Source organism: Tupaia chinensis, unplaced genomic scaffold, assembly GCF_000334495.1.
Source record: "Tupaia chinensis unplaced genomic scaffold, TupChi_1.0 Scaffold000235_1, whole genome shotgun sequence".
Classification (NCBI taxonomy): Eukaryota; Metazoa; Chordata; class Mammalia; order Scandentia; family Tupaiidae; genus Tupaia; species Tupaia belangeri.
In genome coordinates, this window is record NW_006159713.1 from 463761 (window position 1) to 483221 (window position 19461).

A 19461-nucleotide genomic window follows, 5' to 3' on the forward strand; every position below is an offset into this window, starting at 1 on the left:
TATCTAACGGTTTTGAAGACTTGAGTCAGTATATATGGAATATGAGGAAATGATGACTGGCAGAGTGAGCACAAAGTTTTAACTTATTATTGCTGTCATTGTGATTTCTGTAATTGAGTTTCCGTCTTTCATTTTGTAATGCTGCTTAAAGAACAGCTCATTTATTTATAACTTCACTCTTGTTACTCAATTATTGTTCCATATTAAATTAATTATTACATGTAAATTGCTTACAATAACGTCTGGCGCTTAGAACTCAGTAAGTGTTAGCTCTCAGTATTATTATAATATTTACATCAATGACCTTTCAGGTCAGTCAGATCCTTTTCCTTGCCTTTAGTGGTCCTTTGCTTTTTACTCACTTCCCATGCTGTCTGGATTCGTCTTTCTAGAACATTGTTCAAACAGTGTTGTTTCTCTGTTTGAGACCTTCTCTGTTTTGAGACCCTTTGGTGCCTTAAACAATACGCAGAAATCAAACAAACAAAACACTGTTCTTTAGTAGTGATTTCAGATGGTTCATTGAGACGAACTGAAAAAAATTGTATTGATAAACATGAGTTTTTAAGCAGTCAGATTTTATTTTAGATATTTATGGGTACTACTTACTGAAATAGTCTTAATTTTTTGTAAGAAAAAAGTTGTACAAGTGGCTAAATTCAAGTGGACCTAATTCTTTTTAGCATAGAGCTAAATCTAAAATTTTATCTGAATACTTAGAAAAACTTTCAGTTAAAATAGAGCACAAGGATTAAAAGTCAGAAAGATTTTATGAGTTTTTTATTTCAGAGAAATAAATTAATATATCCATCCAGATTAAGATGATGAACATTTACTATTAATATAGATAGTAATTTTTTATCATTAACTCTAATTTGTTCATTTCAAAATCTTAAGTTCCTTTTTAGAATTTAAATGAACATAGCTTCATTTTTCTATTTTTAAAATAAGTTAGCTTTTTGTTAAAAGAAATCATAAGAGACCTTATCTTATTTCTTAAAGAGAAGTCACTTGTTATGTGTTCATTTGCATGACCTCTTTAACCCTTTCCTCACCCTCAGCTATTTTACCTTTTAAATATTTTAGAGTATGATAGAAGAAAATTATTTTTCTCCAGTAAGTTGTGCTGGATTTTTATTTTTAAAATATTGATTGCCCTATAAAGCCTTTTTCCCAGTTTTAGTTTATATATATATTTAAAAACTTTATTGCAGAAAATGGCAGAGCGAGAGTTAATGTACTACATGGAGGGAAGAACAGTCCATTGGGGGTTAAATTGCAGAGTCTAATGGAATAATAACTGGTAGCACCATCTGCTGGCCTACTTCCGCAGAAGGAGTCAGTATTTTTAACGACATCTCTAATATTCATGCTGATGCATTTTGATGCTTTGTGCATTCATTTCTTTCTGTGCTTTGTTGGAATCTGGCTATCTGCTTACAGCTATTGAGGAAACTCAGCGTTTTAGGAGGGTTGATAGCCTTTATTATACCTAAATAGGAAGAGCAGTAGATATCAACTTGCCAAGGCAGAAATGTGTTGATAAATCAAAATGTGTATTTGTGGAGGGTTGTGCATCTCTTGGTTGCAGCTTGCTAAATAGGCCATTTAGGAATCTTCTTTCAATGCTTTTTTCTTGAGCACTGCCTGGGGTGGTGAAAAAGCAGAGGGCAAGCCTTTGTCTGACGCCAAAAATGTCTTCAGTGAAGAGGCCAAGAGGAAGGGTAAGTGAAAGCCTGAATGAGTGGGAGGAGGAGGGGTTCGTTGGGCTAAAAGGCTAATGGGATTGAATAACCTTCCTTATTACTGGCTGCTGCTGCGGGAGTCGTACTGCATCGCCATCTTGAGCTTGTTGCTGTTTTCTGGAGTCTTGGTTATTTGTTATAGCCTGTAGGCCTTAAGGTGGCATTTTTGCGAGTGATTCTAAACCCTCCTTCCTTTCCCAGTGCTGTAGCACTGCTATGAAACCTTTGATGAGGCAGGTATAGAAAAGATAACCAGTGAAACACACTGGAATCAGCATGAAAATGTGTTTGGAAATTCCTGTTGGTTTTTTCCTTTGCTATAGTCAGAGGCATGTTTACGGGTAAGAACGTAACAAAACTGTGATCTAAGTATAGTAGATGAATGCGTGTTTAAAGAGGAATTTCTTTTAAAAATGCTCTTGATCTGCTTCCTGTGATATTGCTAAAGTATTAATAATTTTAATGTGAAAGTATGACTTGTTTCTTTCCCGAAATGCTTGAGCAAAATAATTATGATATGGAAAGAGAGAAAAAAAATCCTTGTTTAACTCTTTCATGGGAAAACTAAAACTTTCTCTAATTTTAAGTTTGAGAATGTCTGTTTACTAACGAGCAATGTTGCTGCATTGAAATGATTTTAGGTTCTAGTTCTGGGCTGAAAGCAGAGGCTTTATTTTTCTAAAATTTATAATAAACTGTAAGGAGTAGTCATTCTAAGTTAAAATCATTATTTTAAATTTATTAATAATTTTCAGAGTTTGGGAATACAGAGGAAAGAAAAGACTTTTATTCCAAACACACAGAATATTCACACAATAAGATTTGAATCAACTATATTCACAGGACAAAATCTATATTTACTAACCTAGAATGCTATGAAAATATCAAAGAATCTATGTTATCCTCTTTTAACCTTCATTTTTAAAAATAGGAGTTGAGCTGTTTCTACCTATACTAATTTCTAGTAAGCAAAATGTCTTAATTATATATTTGTTGTAGTACTCACATGGTTGCTCATGTAATTTTACTTCTACTTAAGCTTAATTTTAAATTTCCAGATATTTATATTAGTTGTTTTATGTACTGTGGTGTATTTTATAAAAAATATTTTGTTTCTTCCAGCCTCCATCTTCCAAGAAGAGCGATGGTTCTGGGACATATACTAAGTTGCAGAATACCCAGGTGAGAGTCATGTCTGAGAAGAAGCAGAGAAAAAAGGTGGAATCAGAAAGCAAGCAAGAAAAAGCTAATCGTATAATATCAGAGGCCATAGCAAAAGCAAAGGAGCGTGGGGAACGCAATATTCCACGAGTAATGAGCCCCGAAAACTTTCCTAGTGCTTCAGTTGAAGGAAGAGAGGAAAAGAAAGGTAGACGGATGAAATCCAAGCCAAAGGACAAAGACAGCAAAAAAACAAAAACTTGTTCTAAGTTAAAAGAGAAGACAAAAATTGGGTAAGTTAGTTATTAATTTAATATCTTTTCAGTTTTTGTTAAAGTGTGCAACCTGTCTAATCTGCTTTGGATTTGAGTGTGATATATTTACTCTCATATTAGAGTTTTAAATTGCTAGAGACTATGTGTACTTTATTTCCTTTAGAATTAATTAGGTAATATTTCAGGATCTCCTAAATGTTATTGTCCTATGCTCGTAGCTTTTTGTACATTAATATTATAAAAAGGAACTTAAAATAGGAAGTTTCAGTATATGAAACAGAAGAGGGAAGAAAATAAACTAAATAAAATCTACAAGGTGTACCAGTTCCAAAATTTACTTTCTTTACAGAATGTACATTGAAATTCTTTGTAAGATTTCTTTACTTCTTAGTTGTACTTGTGCCTTACTGGGCATCTAATTGTTTGGAAACATGAAGTACAATATATTTATCAAAAACTCACAACTTTGGACTGAATAGAATTGCAAGAAAACTAACACCATAAAAATTAACAAAAAGCAGCTCCTGGCTCATACTGATTTATTCCCATACAGTCTCTAATTTACTTTATGTAATAAAGAGGCCACATAAGGATTAATGCTCCAGGAGACTTGTAAGGTTAAAGAATTGGTCTAGGAGGATTCACTAATCATATGTATTTTTATTTACTTATCTGATATATTTTCAAAAAATATATGTATTATCGTTTATATGTATGTTCATTTATAAGCATGCAAGGGTAACACAGAAAGTCAACATAATTAAAATTGTTTTTCATTATTTGGTCATTTTTTTAAGGATTTTTATGTGGAATTGTACCTAAAGTACTTAATGTAAGTTCTCTTTTTTACAAAAAATACGCAATAAAGAAAAATTTCCTTGTGAAAATCTTTGTTTGTGTAAGAAATTACTTGTTCACTATGCAGATATTTAGGACTAAAAGAATTTTGTAAACCAACTGGATTATTGGCATTTTAAATGCAACCACCAAACTAAATTATTCAGTTGATACTATGCAGTCTAAACCATTTAATAATATAGACTCTCTTGTTATAATAGATCAGTAAGTATTATTGTTCATTTTGTATTTTATTTGCAGACAGCTAAAATGAAAGTCAAAAGTTAGAGTCCTACTTCTTTTATTTTTAAAAGGTTTTTGGTATGAAAATATCTTAAATTTCCAAAATTCTAAAACAAGTTTAGAAAACTCCACATTTAATTTTCCCTGTACTAAAAAGGTAACATAATTAAAGTATCCTAGTTTCAGCTTATTCAGAGATATGTTCAGAGTACTGTACTATTTGGGTGAGTAACATTTTGGAAAGCGATGCATATCTCAAAAAGAACAGGTAGATACATTTCAAAAGTTGTAATTATTATTTGTTTTAAGTAGAGGGGGCAGCTAGAGGTAAAGGATATTAGAAATGAATCTGGTTTTAGAAAAGGCAATTGAAGAAAATTTCAAAATAATTAAAAACATGAATTCTTATTAGTATATGGTCTACCGAGGTGAGGAAGTAGAAACATGGATTCTGAAAAAATGTGAATTAGTGTGGAAGAGAGTATGAACATTATAGTATAGAACTTACTTGTTAGAAGTAGGTAGTTTTGGGACCAACAGGTAGCGTAATGATTATGTCGCTAAATTCCCACAGTCAACCTCAGTTTGAATCTTGGCCCCGGCGACTTAAAACTCACTCCAGGCATGTATCTCCAAAATGCCAAGAGGAGATGGAAGAGAAGGGATTTTGGCATGGACATCCCCCTAGGGGGTGATTTCTCTTTTTCTGTCTCTCTGTGTGTCTGGTGAGCGCACAGGTCCTATAGCAAAAATCTCTCTTTCAGAAAAAAAGAAAAGAAAGTAGATTTGGGGGAACCAGCAGATGGTGTGATGGTTATGTTATCGGACTCCCACATAGGTAACTGTGGTTTAAGTCCCAGACCTGGTGACTTAAAACTCATGCCTGGTGCATATGCATGATACTCAAAATCCTAAGAGAAGAATGGAGGAGAAGGGATTACAGCATAGCCATCCACCCCCCCCACCCCCGGGGGACCAGGGGTGATTTCTTGCTTTCTGTCTTTCTCTCTGGTGAGTACATGCTCCCTATAGCAAACATCTCTCTTCAAAAAAAAAAAAAAAAAAAAGAGAGACCCCCCACTCCATCACACCCTGCCCCCCACCCGGCCAGCTGCAGGGGCATAAGTGGATGCTACGGTGTGGTAGATGAGGTTGTGTGGGATGCATGGTTCAGTTCCTGTCCTAACCTAAGTGTGCTAGGCAGTGTGGCACATGCCTATGGTTCTAGCTGACTAAGAGACTGGGGCCAGGAGGTTATAATATAGTGAAACCCTGTAAAAACAAAACAGAATAACCTCTCTTTCTCTGTTTCTTCCTCTCTTACTCCTTTTTCCTCATGCTGTCTTTCTCTCAGAAAAATAAAAATGGGTAGATTATGCACAACAAATTATTTTTATATTGCACTGTATTGATCAACTTAGTGCATTTTTTTACACATAATCTCTAGAAAACAGAAAATAAGTGAGAATTGTACTGGAAATTATGTCTAAAAGTGTACATACACCCCAAACAAGCAAGCTACCTATTGAGCATAAAGGCATTTTTGGCAGAGGAATGTATAAGTTGCAGACAAACTTGTAAAACTGAACTTTGCCTACATATTATTAAGCTGTCAGAGTAAACACTATCTTGATCATCTGTATTACCCAAAGACAAAAATTTTGGTCATATTGGAAGAGAAGGCATGGTTGGAATAAATGAAATTAATATACAATCCAGAGTGCCAGTATTAGCCACTTAAAACATTTTCTTCCTGTGCCTTTCAATAAGCCGCTGAACATAATTTAAATGTACTGTTTTCAGTTTTTGTGTGAAGTTAAAGTTTAGTTGTATCCTTTCAGCTAGCAGCATTTTATGATATATTAAACATTTCCTTCTTAAAATCTTATTTTTGGGGGCCAGCAGGTGGCGTAGTGGTTAAGGTGCTAGATTCCCCATGATAGACTGTGGTTCGAGTCCCAGATCCAGCAGTTAGAAACTTATGCCAGACATGGGTATGTGTGTGCCCAAAATTCTGAGAGGAGAATGGAGAAGAGATTGTGGCATAGCCACCCCTACCCCCAGGGTGGAGAGTGATTTCTCATTTCTCTCTGTGTCTCTCTCTGTGTCTCCAGTGAGTACATGTTCCCTATAGCAAAAATCTCTTAAGACAAACAAACTTCTTTTTCTACTAATTTTAGAATAATTGAGCTATTGGTCATATTGACATCAGATCATTTGAAAGCTATAGGCTGCAACTTAACCACCAACAGTATAAAATATAAATTTTAGAAGTTACTAGGTTTATAAACATTAATTTATCATTAATGTATAGTCAAAGTGGTGTTTATTTAACACATAGATGTGATTTTATATAAACTAGAAAGAATAGTCTAAAGAAAAAGAGTACTGCCTCTGCTTGCTAGTATGCTTGAAACCTTTTTATTATTTGTCATTCTTATAGAATGTTTTTTTTTCCAGTATAAGAAAAAGTCTATCCTTTTCAGAGCACTTTCATATAGTCTCATTGCATTTTTTACAACAGTTCTATGAGCTAGATTGAGTATATATTATAATGTGATTATGTTGTTAAGTTCTTTGTCTCTGGAACCAGTTGCATTTGTTGAAATCCCAACAACTCTGTTGTTACAGAGTTTTTAAGTTTCATCACTTGTTAGAAGTAGGTAGTTTTTAGTTTTATCACTTAAAAACTCTGTAACCTGAACTAATACTTAACCTCTCCAAGGCTTTAGCTTCTTCATCTGAAAAATGGAGATAATAATTGTACTTGCCTCGTAGTGTTATTTTGAGGGTGAAACATGTTAATTACACTGAAAGCATATAAAACAGAACCTGAAATGTGGTTCATGCTCAATAAATGTTAGCCACTATTATTTTCTAAAAACATGAGTAGTGTATAGCTATTTAAAGAAAAAGGCAAAGCCTTTCTTCAAGCCTATGATAATTTAGTTGTCTAGGCTTTCATTCCATTAAGGTTCCTTTCCTAAGTTAAGTAAGATCAGGGTTTTTTTTTGTTTGTTTGTTTTTGTTTTTGTTTTGTTTTTGCAGGGGTTTTTGCTATAAGGTTGCGCACTCACCAGAAAGACAGAGACAGAGAGACAGAAAGCGAGAAATCACCCTCCAGGAGGGGTGGCACTCCATAATCCCTTCTCCTCCTTTCTCCTCTCGTCATCTTGGGCATACACGCACACCCGCCCAGTGTGAGTTTAAGCCACCGGGCCTGGGACTTGAACTGTGGCCGACTACATGGGAGTCCAGGGACATAGCCATTATGTCAACTGCCGGTCTCTCCTAAGATCAGTTTTTAAATCAAACAGGGAAAAAAAAAAAAAGTTGCAACTTGTTAAGGGAGACAATAGATTAACTTATTAATGACTGTTTTCACTTGAGCATGCCTTGGCTCATCAGGTTACATAAATTAGCATTTAGTATAGGTAAGTGTTGTTTGGAAATGTTCCTGGAGTTTAAGTTCCTATGATTATGTGGAAGGGTATGAATTGAAATGGAAATAGCAGGTAAAAAATAAACAGTGATATAGAACAGAAAAACAACTTTCTCTTCTTTGATGTTTTTCATGATCTTAATCAGTCAGGTTCTAAAAAGCTGCCTTTCACATAGATAGCAAGTACTTCTTCAGTCATGGTAGGGCCGTAACACATGCTCCATGAATGGAATGGACTGCAATGAGTGGAAAGAGGATTAAATATTAAATGATATCAACTGGTTAAATTTGATTTGGTAAATGGAAAAAAGGCAAGGTAATTAATTCATCCATAAAACCACAGGGATGTATGTATCTAATGGTTTAGTAATATTAGAGTTAGATTCTAAAAATAATTAGAATAATTCATTTTAAGGCCTCGGGTAGACTTTTATTATGGCTCTGTTTGGTTTTAGATTATATGATGGCATTTCACGTGATTTAACTAAAACATTCTTAAATTTATAGTTTATAACTTTGACATTTAAATTGTTTCCATACAGTCAGAATTTACTTCTTTTTGTTACAGATTATCTGACTGATGTATGTAGAATACTTTTGATACTTAAAATGTCCTTATACTCCTTCATGGTAAAACTATATTATTTATAATTGTTCTTTCTGTTACAGGAATACTTTGTTATCAGGTAGTAAAAATAGCTTTTGTCTTTTGTTAAAATGGAAAGTACATAAATTTGAAGTCATTTATTAAAACAAAGTAGAAATTAAGTATGCTAATGTTATGAAAAATATAAACCAAATATTAAATTAGTATCACAAATATATTGTGCCTTTGTTTGCTAGTCTTTTGAACTTCCGTAAAGAAGGAGGAAAATAACCTTGTTAATGATCTACCATCAATATATACATAATATATGTGTACTTATGTGTTTTTTTAACAATACTAACATGTATGTCCATATGTGTCTTTAGAGACATTTGTATCTGTAAATTAAAATCTAAAGGAAAAACAAGATGGACAAAATTTGACAGAAAAATATAATGAGAGCCAGCTAAGTAGCTTAGTGATTGAGGCAGCTGGATTCTATAATACTTAGCTGACTCTAAGGTTCAACCTTAACCTGGCAGCTTGAAAAACATGCTGGGTGTGTGTGTGTGTGTGTGAGTGAGTGCCCCAAATCCAGAGAAGAGCATGGAGGTGAAGGATTGCAGCATGGCCATCCGCCAGTGGTAGTGGGGGAGTACTTTCTTGCCTTCTCTCTCTCTCTGTCTCTTTCTTTCTATTTCAAGGGCACTTGCCCTATAGCAAACTAAAATAAATAAATAAATGAGTCATTAGAAACTGTCACTTTGTAATCATGTATAAATTAAGTGACGTGAGCTCCCAATGACAAGTTTTTAAAAATAATAGAAAAATTGAAATAATACCTGCTTAAGTAAAATATATTAATTAGTTGTTGCTTAGTATATGACAAATGAAACAGCAGTTATAAAAATGTGTGGTATAGGGCCAGTAGATGGCATGCTGGTTAAGGTACTGGGTCCTACGTGTCCAACTCTGTGGCTCAAGTACCAAACCCAGCATCTTTAAAAACACTGCATCTATTGTGGGTTCATACCCAAGATTTTGAGAGAAGAATAGAAGAGAAGGGATTGTGTGTGGCCATCCTCCCTGGCGGGGTAGGTAGGGGTTGACTTCTCAGTTTAACCTCTGTGTCTCCTCTCTGGCAAGCCCACAAGCTCTTTGGCAAAGAAAAACAACAAAAACAAACAAAAAAAAAACTGGCTGGCAGGTTGTGTGGTGGGTTAAGGGTGCTGGACTCCCACATGCTTGACCATAGTCCTGGACCTGGCAGCTGTCTTTCTCTCTCTCTCTCTCTCTCTCTCTCTCTCTCTCTCTCTGTCCCTTGCTGGACAATGAAAAATAAATTAATTAAAAGTTAAAAAATTGTTTTTATGTAAAAAAAACCCAGCAAGGTTTATTATTCCATATTCCATTAAATTTAAGATGCTATTAATTATAAGACATCATTATTTTATGTTAGTAAGAAATGTTTTTAAAATGTTGCCAGTTAAAACTGTGACCTATCAGGGCCAGCAGTTGGTATAATGGTTATGTTACTGGACTCCCATGTAGCTGACCACGGTTTAAGCCCCAGATCTGATGGCTTAAATGCCGGGCACGTGTGCCTACGAGCCCAAGATCCTGAGAGAAGAATGGAGGAGAAGGGATTATGGTGTGGCCATCCCCCCAGAGGGGTGATTTCTTGCTTTCTGTCTCTGTCTCTCTGTGTGTTTCTAGTGAGTGCACGCACCCTATAGCAAAACCTCTCCCAAAAGAAACAAAACAAAAAACAAAACTGTGACCTATCTTTGATTATTAAACAAATAAGCACAGAGATGCTACTAATAATATGTGAAAAAAAGGTATACCTCTTAAAAATTAAAATCAAACTGAGATGATAAATTTATCAACTGATTAACACTTAGCTAATACTTGGATCCTTAGTGATCATTTATATGAAACAAATCAGTGAATTCAACTTTTGAAAAAAGATGTCCAACTTTAAAATACAATCAACTGATTAGTACTTAGCTACTAATTAAATCCTTAGTGATCATTTATATGAAACAAATCAGTGAATGCAACTTTTTGGGAAAAAAAATGTTTTCTGAAAAAAAAATGCATTTGAACAAGAAGTAATGAATAGTTCAAATTACCAAAAACTTAAAATACAGTGTTATTTTCACAAATTTAAGGACTTCAGTTTCAACTAAAATAAAGAATACTTTTACAACTTTCTTGCTTTCTGACATGACTGAGGTCTTAATTAGATGTTAGATGGGAGTCATTTCACCAAGTTAAGTGTGTTTCTTTTAAAATCTCTATGTATTCGATGACGTTAAAAATAATCTCAATACCTTTCACATGGTTTGTATAGAAAAAATAATAACAAATAGTACTTTTGCCTGTTTCCTTATGATGAATTAGGTGTATTAATTGCAACAAATGGACTAATTAGGTAAGATTCATGGTCTGTCCAATTAGTGCAATGAAAGAATCAATGGTGCAATTACAGATTGACGCAGTGTAAAACGCAGCATGTTACATAGCATCCACTAATAACGGGTGGGCAGGATTTAGATGAGTGCATAAATTACATCTGAAAATCAAATATAGACATGTCAAGTATAAATACTGGTTTTCTAGTGCCTGTACTTATCAAATGAATTAATAGTTCAACTTTATACTTTAGTTTGAAATTACCCTTTGTTGTCAGAAACAACTTAAGTTTTCATGTTTGGTACCTTTATTTGCCTGAGTATCTGTTGTTGCAGTTTGCCAACACTGATATCAGATCCTTTTAATGTTTTATAAAAACAAAATTTATGTATTAAAGCTTTATTATTAATGTATACTTTATTCATTGTTTTACTTCGGGGGTATTTCTCCTTAGAACTGCAAACTATTGATTTATTGGAAAAATGCATTTATAATAAAATTGTTTCCATTTATAGTGAAAGTTTATTTTAGAATTAATAAACTATTTATAATCCATTATGGAAGAATGCAGTGCTTTGTGGCAATTGAATATTTTGTTTAACTGATTTTATTTTTTTTCTACTTTTGAATCATTTGATTTCCTTCAGTTAACATTCATGACTATAGAGATCTTTTGTAGAGTCAAAAGATTCTATATATTTGGAAGTCAGATAAATTTTAACCTAATGCTTTACTAAAAGATAATACAGGGCCAGCTGGTGACTCAAAGGTTAAAGCAGCTCAATCCCACATAGTCAACCCCACAGTTTGAGTCCTGGACACAGCTTGAAAAACATGCCAGCATGTGTGTGCATGTGCCCAAAATCCTGACAGGAAAATGGAATATAAGGGATTGCATCATGGCCATCCCACCTAAAGGGTGATTTCTCACTTTCTTTCTCTCTCTCTCTCTCTGGCGAGCACACATGCCCTATGGCAAACAAAAAGGTATATGTATTTAATTTCATATATTTATCTTTATTAATTGAACTGTGTTTATTGATACTAAGTATTTATTGATTGGGTGAAGTATATATGTCATTTTATTTTAAAATCAAGAAGATATGTTAGAAGTAGTAATCTAGGATTAAAGAGAGCTTTATTATTGTCTTTTACTAAACCTGTGATTTGGCAGTTTCTTTCATCTTTTAGAGCTGAACTTTATTTTTGGAGAGTTTTTTTTTTTGCTATAGGGCGCATGCACTCACCAGACAGAGAGAGAGAGAGATAGAAAGCAAGAAATCACCCCATCCCCCCACCGGGGGGAATGGCCACACTGCAATCCCTTCTCCATTCTCCTCTCAGGATCTTGGGCATGCACGCACACGCACCCGGCGTGCGTTTTAAGCCGCCAGATCTGGGATGCGAACCACGGTCGACTACATGGGAGTCCGGTGACATAGCCATTATGCTAACTGCTGGTCCCAAAGCTGAACTTTCTTTATCTTGCCTATAGAGTTTTTCTCAGAATTAGCTGAGATATTGTAGGTAGAGGTACTTGAAATTTTATGTGCTTCATAAGTATAAAATAGTTTTATTACCTTGAATATCTCTAGAGTTTTCCACACTAGTTAGTCTCGGAGATGGTAGTTCACAAGCCTGGTGGAACACCAGAATCTCTTGGGGATAGTTTTAAAAGTCCTATGGGGGAGACTGCAAATGTCTTAATAGTTATGTTGCTGGACTCCCACAAGACTGACTGAGGTTCAAGTCCTGGACCCAGAGGCTTGAAACTCAAACCACATGTGTGTACATGTGTGCCTAAAATCCTGAGAGGAGAATGGAGGAGAAGGGATTGCAATATAGCCATACCCCTGAGGAATGATTTCTCACTTTCTGTCTCTGTCTCTCTGGTAAGGACACATACCCCATAGCAAAAATCTCTTTAAAAAAAAGTATTAGGTTCCAGTAGGTGACATGGTGGTTAAGGTGCTGAACTCCCACATGGTTGACTACGGTTCAAGTCCTGGACCTGGTGGCTTGCTTTCCCCCTTCCCCTCCCCCAAATTACCCTCTCCCCATTCCCCCATAGGCACATGTGCCTTACAGCAAATTAAAAAATAATAAATTAAGTTTTTAAAAAATATCCTATTGGATCCCACTTATTAAATCAGAGTTCTGGGATTGGAATCCATAAATCTGTTTTGTCTGTCTGTTTTATTTTGAAGTAATTTCTGACTTGCAAAAATAGTTAAAGTTACTTAGGTTCTTCACCCAGCTCCCTCAAATGTTACATATTATATAAGCATAGACAGTTATCAAAATCAAGAAATAAACATTTGTGTCATTCTATTAACTATTCTTCAGGCCTCAGGTAAATGCCAAATTTTCATTTTATTTTCTTTTAAATTTTCTTTAAAATTTTTTTGTCCAGAATTCAGTTCAGGGTTCTACATTTAATTTTGTTATCATATCTCCTTAATTCCCTGTAATTTGGGTTAATTTCTCAGTCTTTGTCTTTTATGACATTTTGAAGCACACTGACCAGTTAATTTGTAGATTGTCAATTTGCGTTTATCTTATGTTTCCTTATGAGGACTCTGTATTTTAAACAGACAATTTTCTTTGTTTTCAAGTTTTAAGTTTATTCATTTATCCCATTAGTGAGAGGGAGAGACAGGCTCTTTCCCAGCAGGGTCTCCATGCCATGATCTATCCCTAACCTCAGCCAGCCCCATATTATGAGCACATATGCATACCCATCATGTTTGGGGAGGTCTCTAAATGCAAACCTCCCATGTGGATCAGCCTCACAGAGCATTGTATTATTATGGTACCACCATCTGGCCCTTTAAACAAATAGCTTCCTACTGAAGCCCACACATTTAGAAACTATTGTTCTGATATCAACTGAATTAACCATTCCCTTTGTAATATCACCTAGATACTATTATAGAATGCCCAATAAAGTGATATGACTTCACAGTTTCTGGACTTAGTGTTCCATGTAAGTAATCCTAGTTCTAAAACCTTTGAGTATATACATGGGCTCAGCCTGGTGACATAGTCAGCAAACTAGATTGCAGTGCTGTAAGCCATGTGACCAACTATGGTTCAGATCCCGGGGCTGTCTTGAAAATATACTGGGTGTGTGTACATGTGCTCAAGATCTTAAGAAGGAAGCACTGGGGAAAGGGGATAGAGGCATGATGAAATTCTGTCAAAGGTGTATTTCTTGCTCTCGTACATGAATGCATTCTCTAGCATGAATGAAATAAACTTTAAAAAAATGTTTAAAAAAATATATTGAACTGCCCCCATGACCTGATGGTTAAGGGAGCTGGATTCCATAAGGCCAGTTACATTTTGAATCCCAGCCCTAGCTGCTTGAAACATGCAGGGCACGTTTTTGCATGCCCCAAATCCTGACAGGATGAAAAAAGGGGAGGAGAAGGGATTGCAGCATGACTGTACCTCACTGGGATGCTTTCTCCCTCTCCCTGTCTGTCTCTCATAAGTGCATGCAACTGGCAATTAAAATGTTTATACATGCATTTTTATATATAACCCCCCCCCACACACACACACACACATGTGTTGAGCATCCTAAATACCAAGTGCTCCAAAATCCAAAACGTTTAAGTGCCACTTGACACTCCACATAGAAAATTCCGTCTCTGACCTCATGCAGTAGGTCGTAGTCAAAATGCTGCAATACAAAAATATTATATAAAATAACTTCAGGATATGTGTATAAGATAATATTTGAAATATAAATGAATTTAATGTTTATACTTGAATTTCATCTTCAAGATATCTCATGTATGTGCAAATATCCCAAGATCCAAAACACTTTTGGTCCCATGCATTTCTGATAAGGGATACTCAGCTTGTATATGTGTATACACACGTGAATGTATTTTGGTTTTTTTGAGAGGTTTTTGCTATAGGGCACATGTCCTCACCAGACAGACAGAGACAGAGAGATAGAAAGTGAGAAATTACCCCCTAGGGGGGATGTCCATCCCACAATCCCTTCTCCTCCTTTCTCCTCTCGGGATCTTGGGCACTCACGCACATGCGCCCGGCATGAGTTTAAGCCACCGGGTCCCGGACTCAAACCGCGGTCGACTACGTGGGAGTCCAGCAACATAGCCATTACGCTAACTGCTCGTCCCAATGTATTTTTAACTCACAGTTATGCCAGCCAGTCATGAATGACTTCAACTTACATAGTTTTTTTTTTTTTTTCTTAGCATGAAAATATATCCTTTCTAAATAGAAAGGGCATGTGTAACATTTTGGACTTAAAAGGTACTATTACTGAAAATCTCTTACAAAGTTAGAATTTGGAAAAGATTTTTACTTAAGTTGTTAAGAATGGTTAATGAGTTTATAAGATAAGATACTATTCCAGACCTGTCAAACAGTGCTGGAAAAAAAGTACAGAATATATGGAAAATAAAGTAAAAGTTCCTTTTAAGAAAGTTTTTCAAATGATTAATATAATAAAGGCTTATCGAAGTTGTTATAGGCAATATTTTTATTTGTCCTACCTCCACATCCAAAAAGGGTGGGTGTTTAAGATGGATTTGGCAGTGCTTACTACTTAGATTTTTTTTTTTTTCCTAGAATTTTAGGTAACATATTTATTTATGAAAATGACATTTAAGACTCTGAAGTCCTTTGTCTTTAGAGAATCCTCTTTTAATTCCGTTATACCACTGGAAAGAAACAGCAAAATAACTTCATCGTCATTCATAAATTTAAATAAAAAAAAAAAAACTCTGCTTATCATTCCTTTGAAGTTTTTATGTAGTGGGATTGCAGTCTTTTTTTTTTTTTTTTTTTTTTTTTTTTTTGTTTTTGGTATAGGGCGTGTGCGCTTGCCAGAAAGACAGAGACAGAGAGAAAGCAAGAAATTACCCCTCAGGGTGATGGCCTCGCCACAATCCTTTCTCCATTCTCCTCTCAGAATCTTGGGCACGCACATACACGTGCCTGGCATGAGTTTAAGTCACCGGGTCCAGGACTCAAACCACAGTTGACTACATGGGAGTCCAGCAACATAGCCATTATGCCAACTGCTGGTCCCAGGATTGCAGTCTTTTAAGAAGACAACTAGATAATTGTATCAGAATATGTATTTTCACATAATTTATTTAACTTACCAAACTTTGAGAAAGTGCCCTTTTAAGCGATATAATGAAGAGTATTAACCGGACCTTGGTTTGCATTTCATAGGAAATTGTTATGTAAGCAACTAAATTATTCTCTCTCTCTCTCTCTTTTTTTTTTTTTTTTTTGGAGAGGTTTTTGCTATAGGGCACGTGCGCTCACCAGAAAGACAGAGAGAGACAGAGAGATAGAAAGTGAGAAATCACCCTCAGGGGGATGGCCACGCCACAATCCCTTTTCCTCCATTCTCCTCTCAGAATCTTGGGCACGCACGCACACACGCCCGGTGTGAGTTTAAGCTGCCAGATCCCGGACTTGAACCGCAGTCGACTACATGGGAGTTCAGGGACATATCCATTATGCTAGCTGCTGATCCAGACTAAACTCTTCTTTTACTAGTGTTGTTCTCATCTCCAAACTAGTCTGAAATACTCACTTGGGTTGTAGATGGATAACAATTTGGATAGATCATAAAAATAAGTATTTCTACTACCTAATTTTACTTAGCATTTTCCTTGACCTATCATTGAAAATCATTTGCCCAAGTGCCTTAGTTTGTTATCAAATAATTACAGACAGAATTATGGGTACCTTTTGGAGAAATTTGTTACTAGAAGATGCATGAAATGGGACTTCATTTCTGCTACTATAACAGAATACCATAGTAGCAGTACCATACTTTAAAACAGAAATTTTATTGTACATAGTTCTAAAAACTAAGAAGTCCAAGACATAGTGCCAGAATCTCTTGGCATCTGGTGAGAAACTTTCTGTTTTGTTATACCATGGTGGAAGGGCAAGTGGATTGGAGAGACAGAGATCAAACTTACTCTTTTATTAGGCAGCCACTCACTTGATAATAGCATTAATCCATTCCTGAGGCCCTCATGACCTAATTATTTCTTAAAGGCCTCACCTCCCAATGCCATTACATTGGCTATTAAATTACAACATGTGTTTTAGAGGAGCATTAAAACCATAGCACTAATAATGTATTGTTTCTTTTTTTTTTTTTTTTTGGAGAGGTTTTTGCTATAGAGGGGGCGTGTGCTCGCCAGACAGATAGAGAGAGACAGAGAGACAGAAAGCGAGAAATCACCCCCCAGGGGGGATGGCCACACCGCAATCCCTTCTCCTCCATTCTTGTCTCGGGACCTTGGGCACGCACGCACACGCACCCGGCGTGAGTGTAAGTCGCCGGGTCCAGTACTCGAATCACGGTCGACTACGTGGGAGTCCGGCGACATAGCCATTACGCTAACCGCTGGTCCCATAATGTATTGTTTCTTCATTTGAAAGTTGGTTACATAAAATTATCAGTTTGAGAAAATTCATTGAACTGTACTCGTGTGCTTTTCTGAATTTGCAGAGTACTTTAATATTAGTAGACCTTTGCAATGTTAGGTTTAGAGAAAATGAGGTATTAGATCAGGGAACAGTGTGACATGGTGATGACTGTGAAATACACATATGGATTTATCTAATAAGACATTGGTTATATGCCTCTGAAGCTTGCAGGAAAAGTCTGAACAAGAAATATGAGATTTGAGAATTTTCGATTTCTACCTGGTAGTTAAGAATAGAGTATATTAAATCTCTTTGGGATACGATAGAGAGAGGGAAGAAGGCTAAAGACAACTTTAAGAAACATCATAGTTTAAGGGACTCTCAGAGAAGAGTTGTCAAGGCCTGAATCCTGTTGAAAACAAATATTCCAGGAGTAGATGGAGGAAGAGGAGACAAAGTTTAGCAAGTGAAAATGCAGCAAAAACCAGAGGCTATTGTATCATGGAGCCATGGGTACAGAATAGGAAACGGTGGTTAGTTACATGTTGGTTGATAAGACTTTAAAACATTAAGTACAAAAAAAATTTAAAGATCGTTTGTGGCTATAGACATGACAGTTCATGTTTTGAGATGAGGCATACTTAATTTCTGTCTCTATTCTTTATGTGTAACTTTGAGCAAGTATTTAACTTCTCTAAGCCTCAATTACCTCTCCATGTGAATTAATAGTACTTGCCTTTCAAAGTTGTGTGAATATCTAGTGACAAAATATGAACAAAGTCAGCTATGAGACTGACTCATAGTAAACAATGAGTAAATGTAAGCTATGAATATGAAAAGTACAGTAGTTTCGAGAGTTCAGATTATGGTGGGGTGAGGAATGAAACTGAAATTACGTCTTTGATAACTATGGATAAGAAGGCAGAAGAACAAAATCATGTGATACCTAAGAGTAGATGTGGCCTTAGGGGTGGTTTTTTTATTTTAGAAACCAGAGTGAGGAAAGGGAATTTAGAAGGAGGAAATAAACAATGGAAATAGTGTGAGTCAGTAGCATGTAACGATGGTGATTCCTTAATGTCATTTCAGGCTGAATTTTTATATTTCCTCTGATTTCCTGGTTCCTATATTAGCTATATAGTTTTACTTACTTTCTCTCCATATTCAGAATAGTGAGGTGCAATACTGAATATTAAGAATTACCCTATTGAGCATGGTAATCATACCAATATAAGAATAATGTAATAGTCATTCTACAACTTTTTTTTGCCTCACATCTGGTCATCCAGTCTATAACAAATGTCCTGTTGGTTCTGCTTTCTCTGTTAAAAAAAAAAAAAAAAAATTAAATCTTTCTTTTTCTTTTCTTTCTTTTTTTTTTTTTTTTTTTTTTTTTTTTTTTTTTTGAGAGAGATTTTTGCTATAGGGCACAGGTGCTCTCCAGAATGACAGACAGAAACAGAGAGACAGAAAGCGAGAAATCACCCCCCAGGGAGGATGGGCATCCCACAATCTCTTTTCCTCCATTCTCCTCTCGGGATCTTGGGCACACATGCACACACGCCTGGCGTGAGTTTAAGCTACAGAGTCTGGGACACAAACTGCGGTCGACTACGTGGGAGTCCAGTGACATAGCTATTATGCTAACTGCTTGTCCCAGAAAATTCTATCTTTCTTTACCTCTTTGTCCACACTGCCATGGCCTAAGATATGTTCTTCACCCCTTAATAGAATTGTCATTTGCCTTACTACTGGGTTTTCTACCTCACGTTGCATTTATTTTTCTTTTTCTTTTCTTTTTGGAGAGGTTTTTGCAATAGGGCATGTGCGCTCGCCAGAAAGAGAGACAGAAAGTGAGAAATCACCACCTGGGGGGATGGCCACGCCGCAATCCCTTCTCCTCCTCCATTCTCCTCTCGGGATCTTGGGCACACACACTCATGAGCCCAGCATGAGGTTAAGCCATCAGGTCTGGGACTCGAACCACAGTAGACTACATGGGAATCCAGCAACATAGCCATTACGCCAACTGCCGGACCCTCCACTTCTTTTTCTAATCACATTGTTCTTTATTTAAAATTCTTATGTCTGCCAATTGATCTAAAAAAAAAAAAAAGTTATTTACTTGAAAATATCTCAGTGCCTAGTCATTAAAAATTTGCTGCTAGGGAACCAGCAGTTAGCGTAATGGCTATGTCGCTGGACTCCCACATAGTCGACCGCGGTTCGTGTCCCGGACCCGGTGGCTTAAAAAACTCACGCCGGGCACGTGTGCATGCGTGCCCAAGATCCCGAGAGGAGGATGGAGGA

The 19461-nt window shown here is 36.0% G+C and overlaps 1 protein-coding gene across 1 annotated transcript in view; it reads left to right on the forward strand.

Annotated features, from left to right (window-relative positions):
* The window catches only part of CHD9 (chromodomain helicase DNA binding protein 9), a 352905-nt gene that overhangs the window by 199451 nt on the left and 133993 nt on the right, over nucleotides 1–19461 (forward strand). The window contains 1 exon segment of the mRNA XM_014587776.2: nucleotides 2868–3199. Coding sequence (XP_014443262.1) covers nucleotides 2868–3199 — 332 coding nt within the window.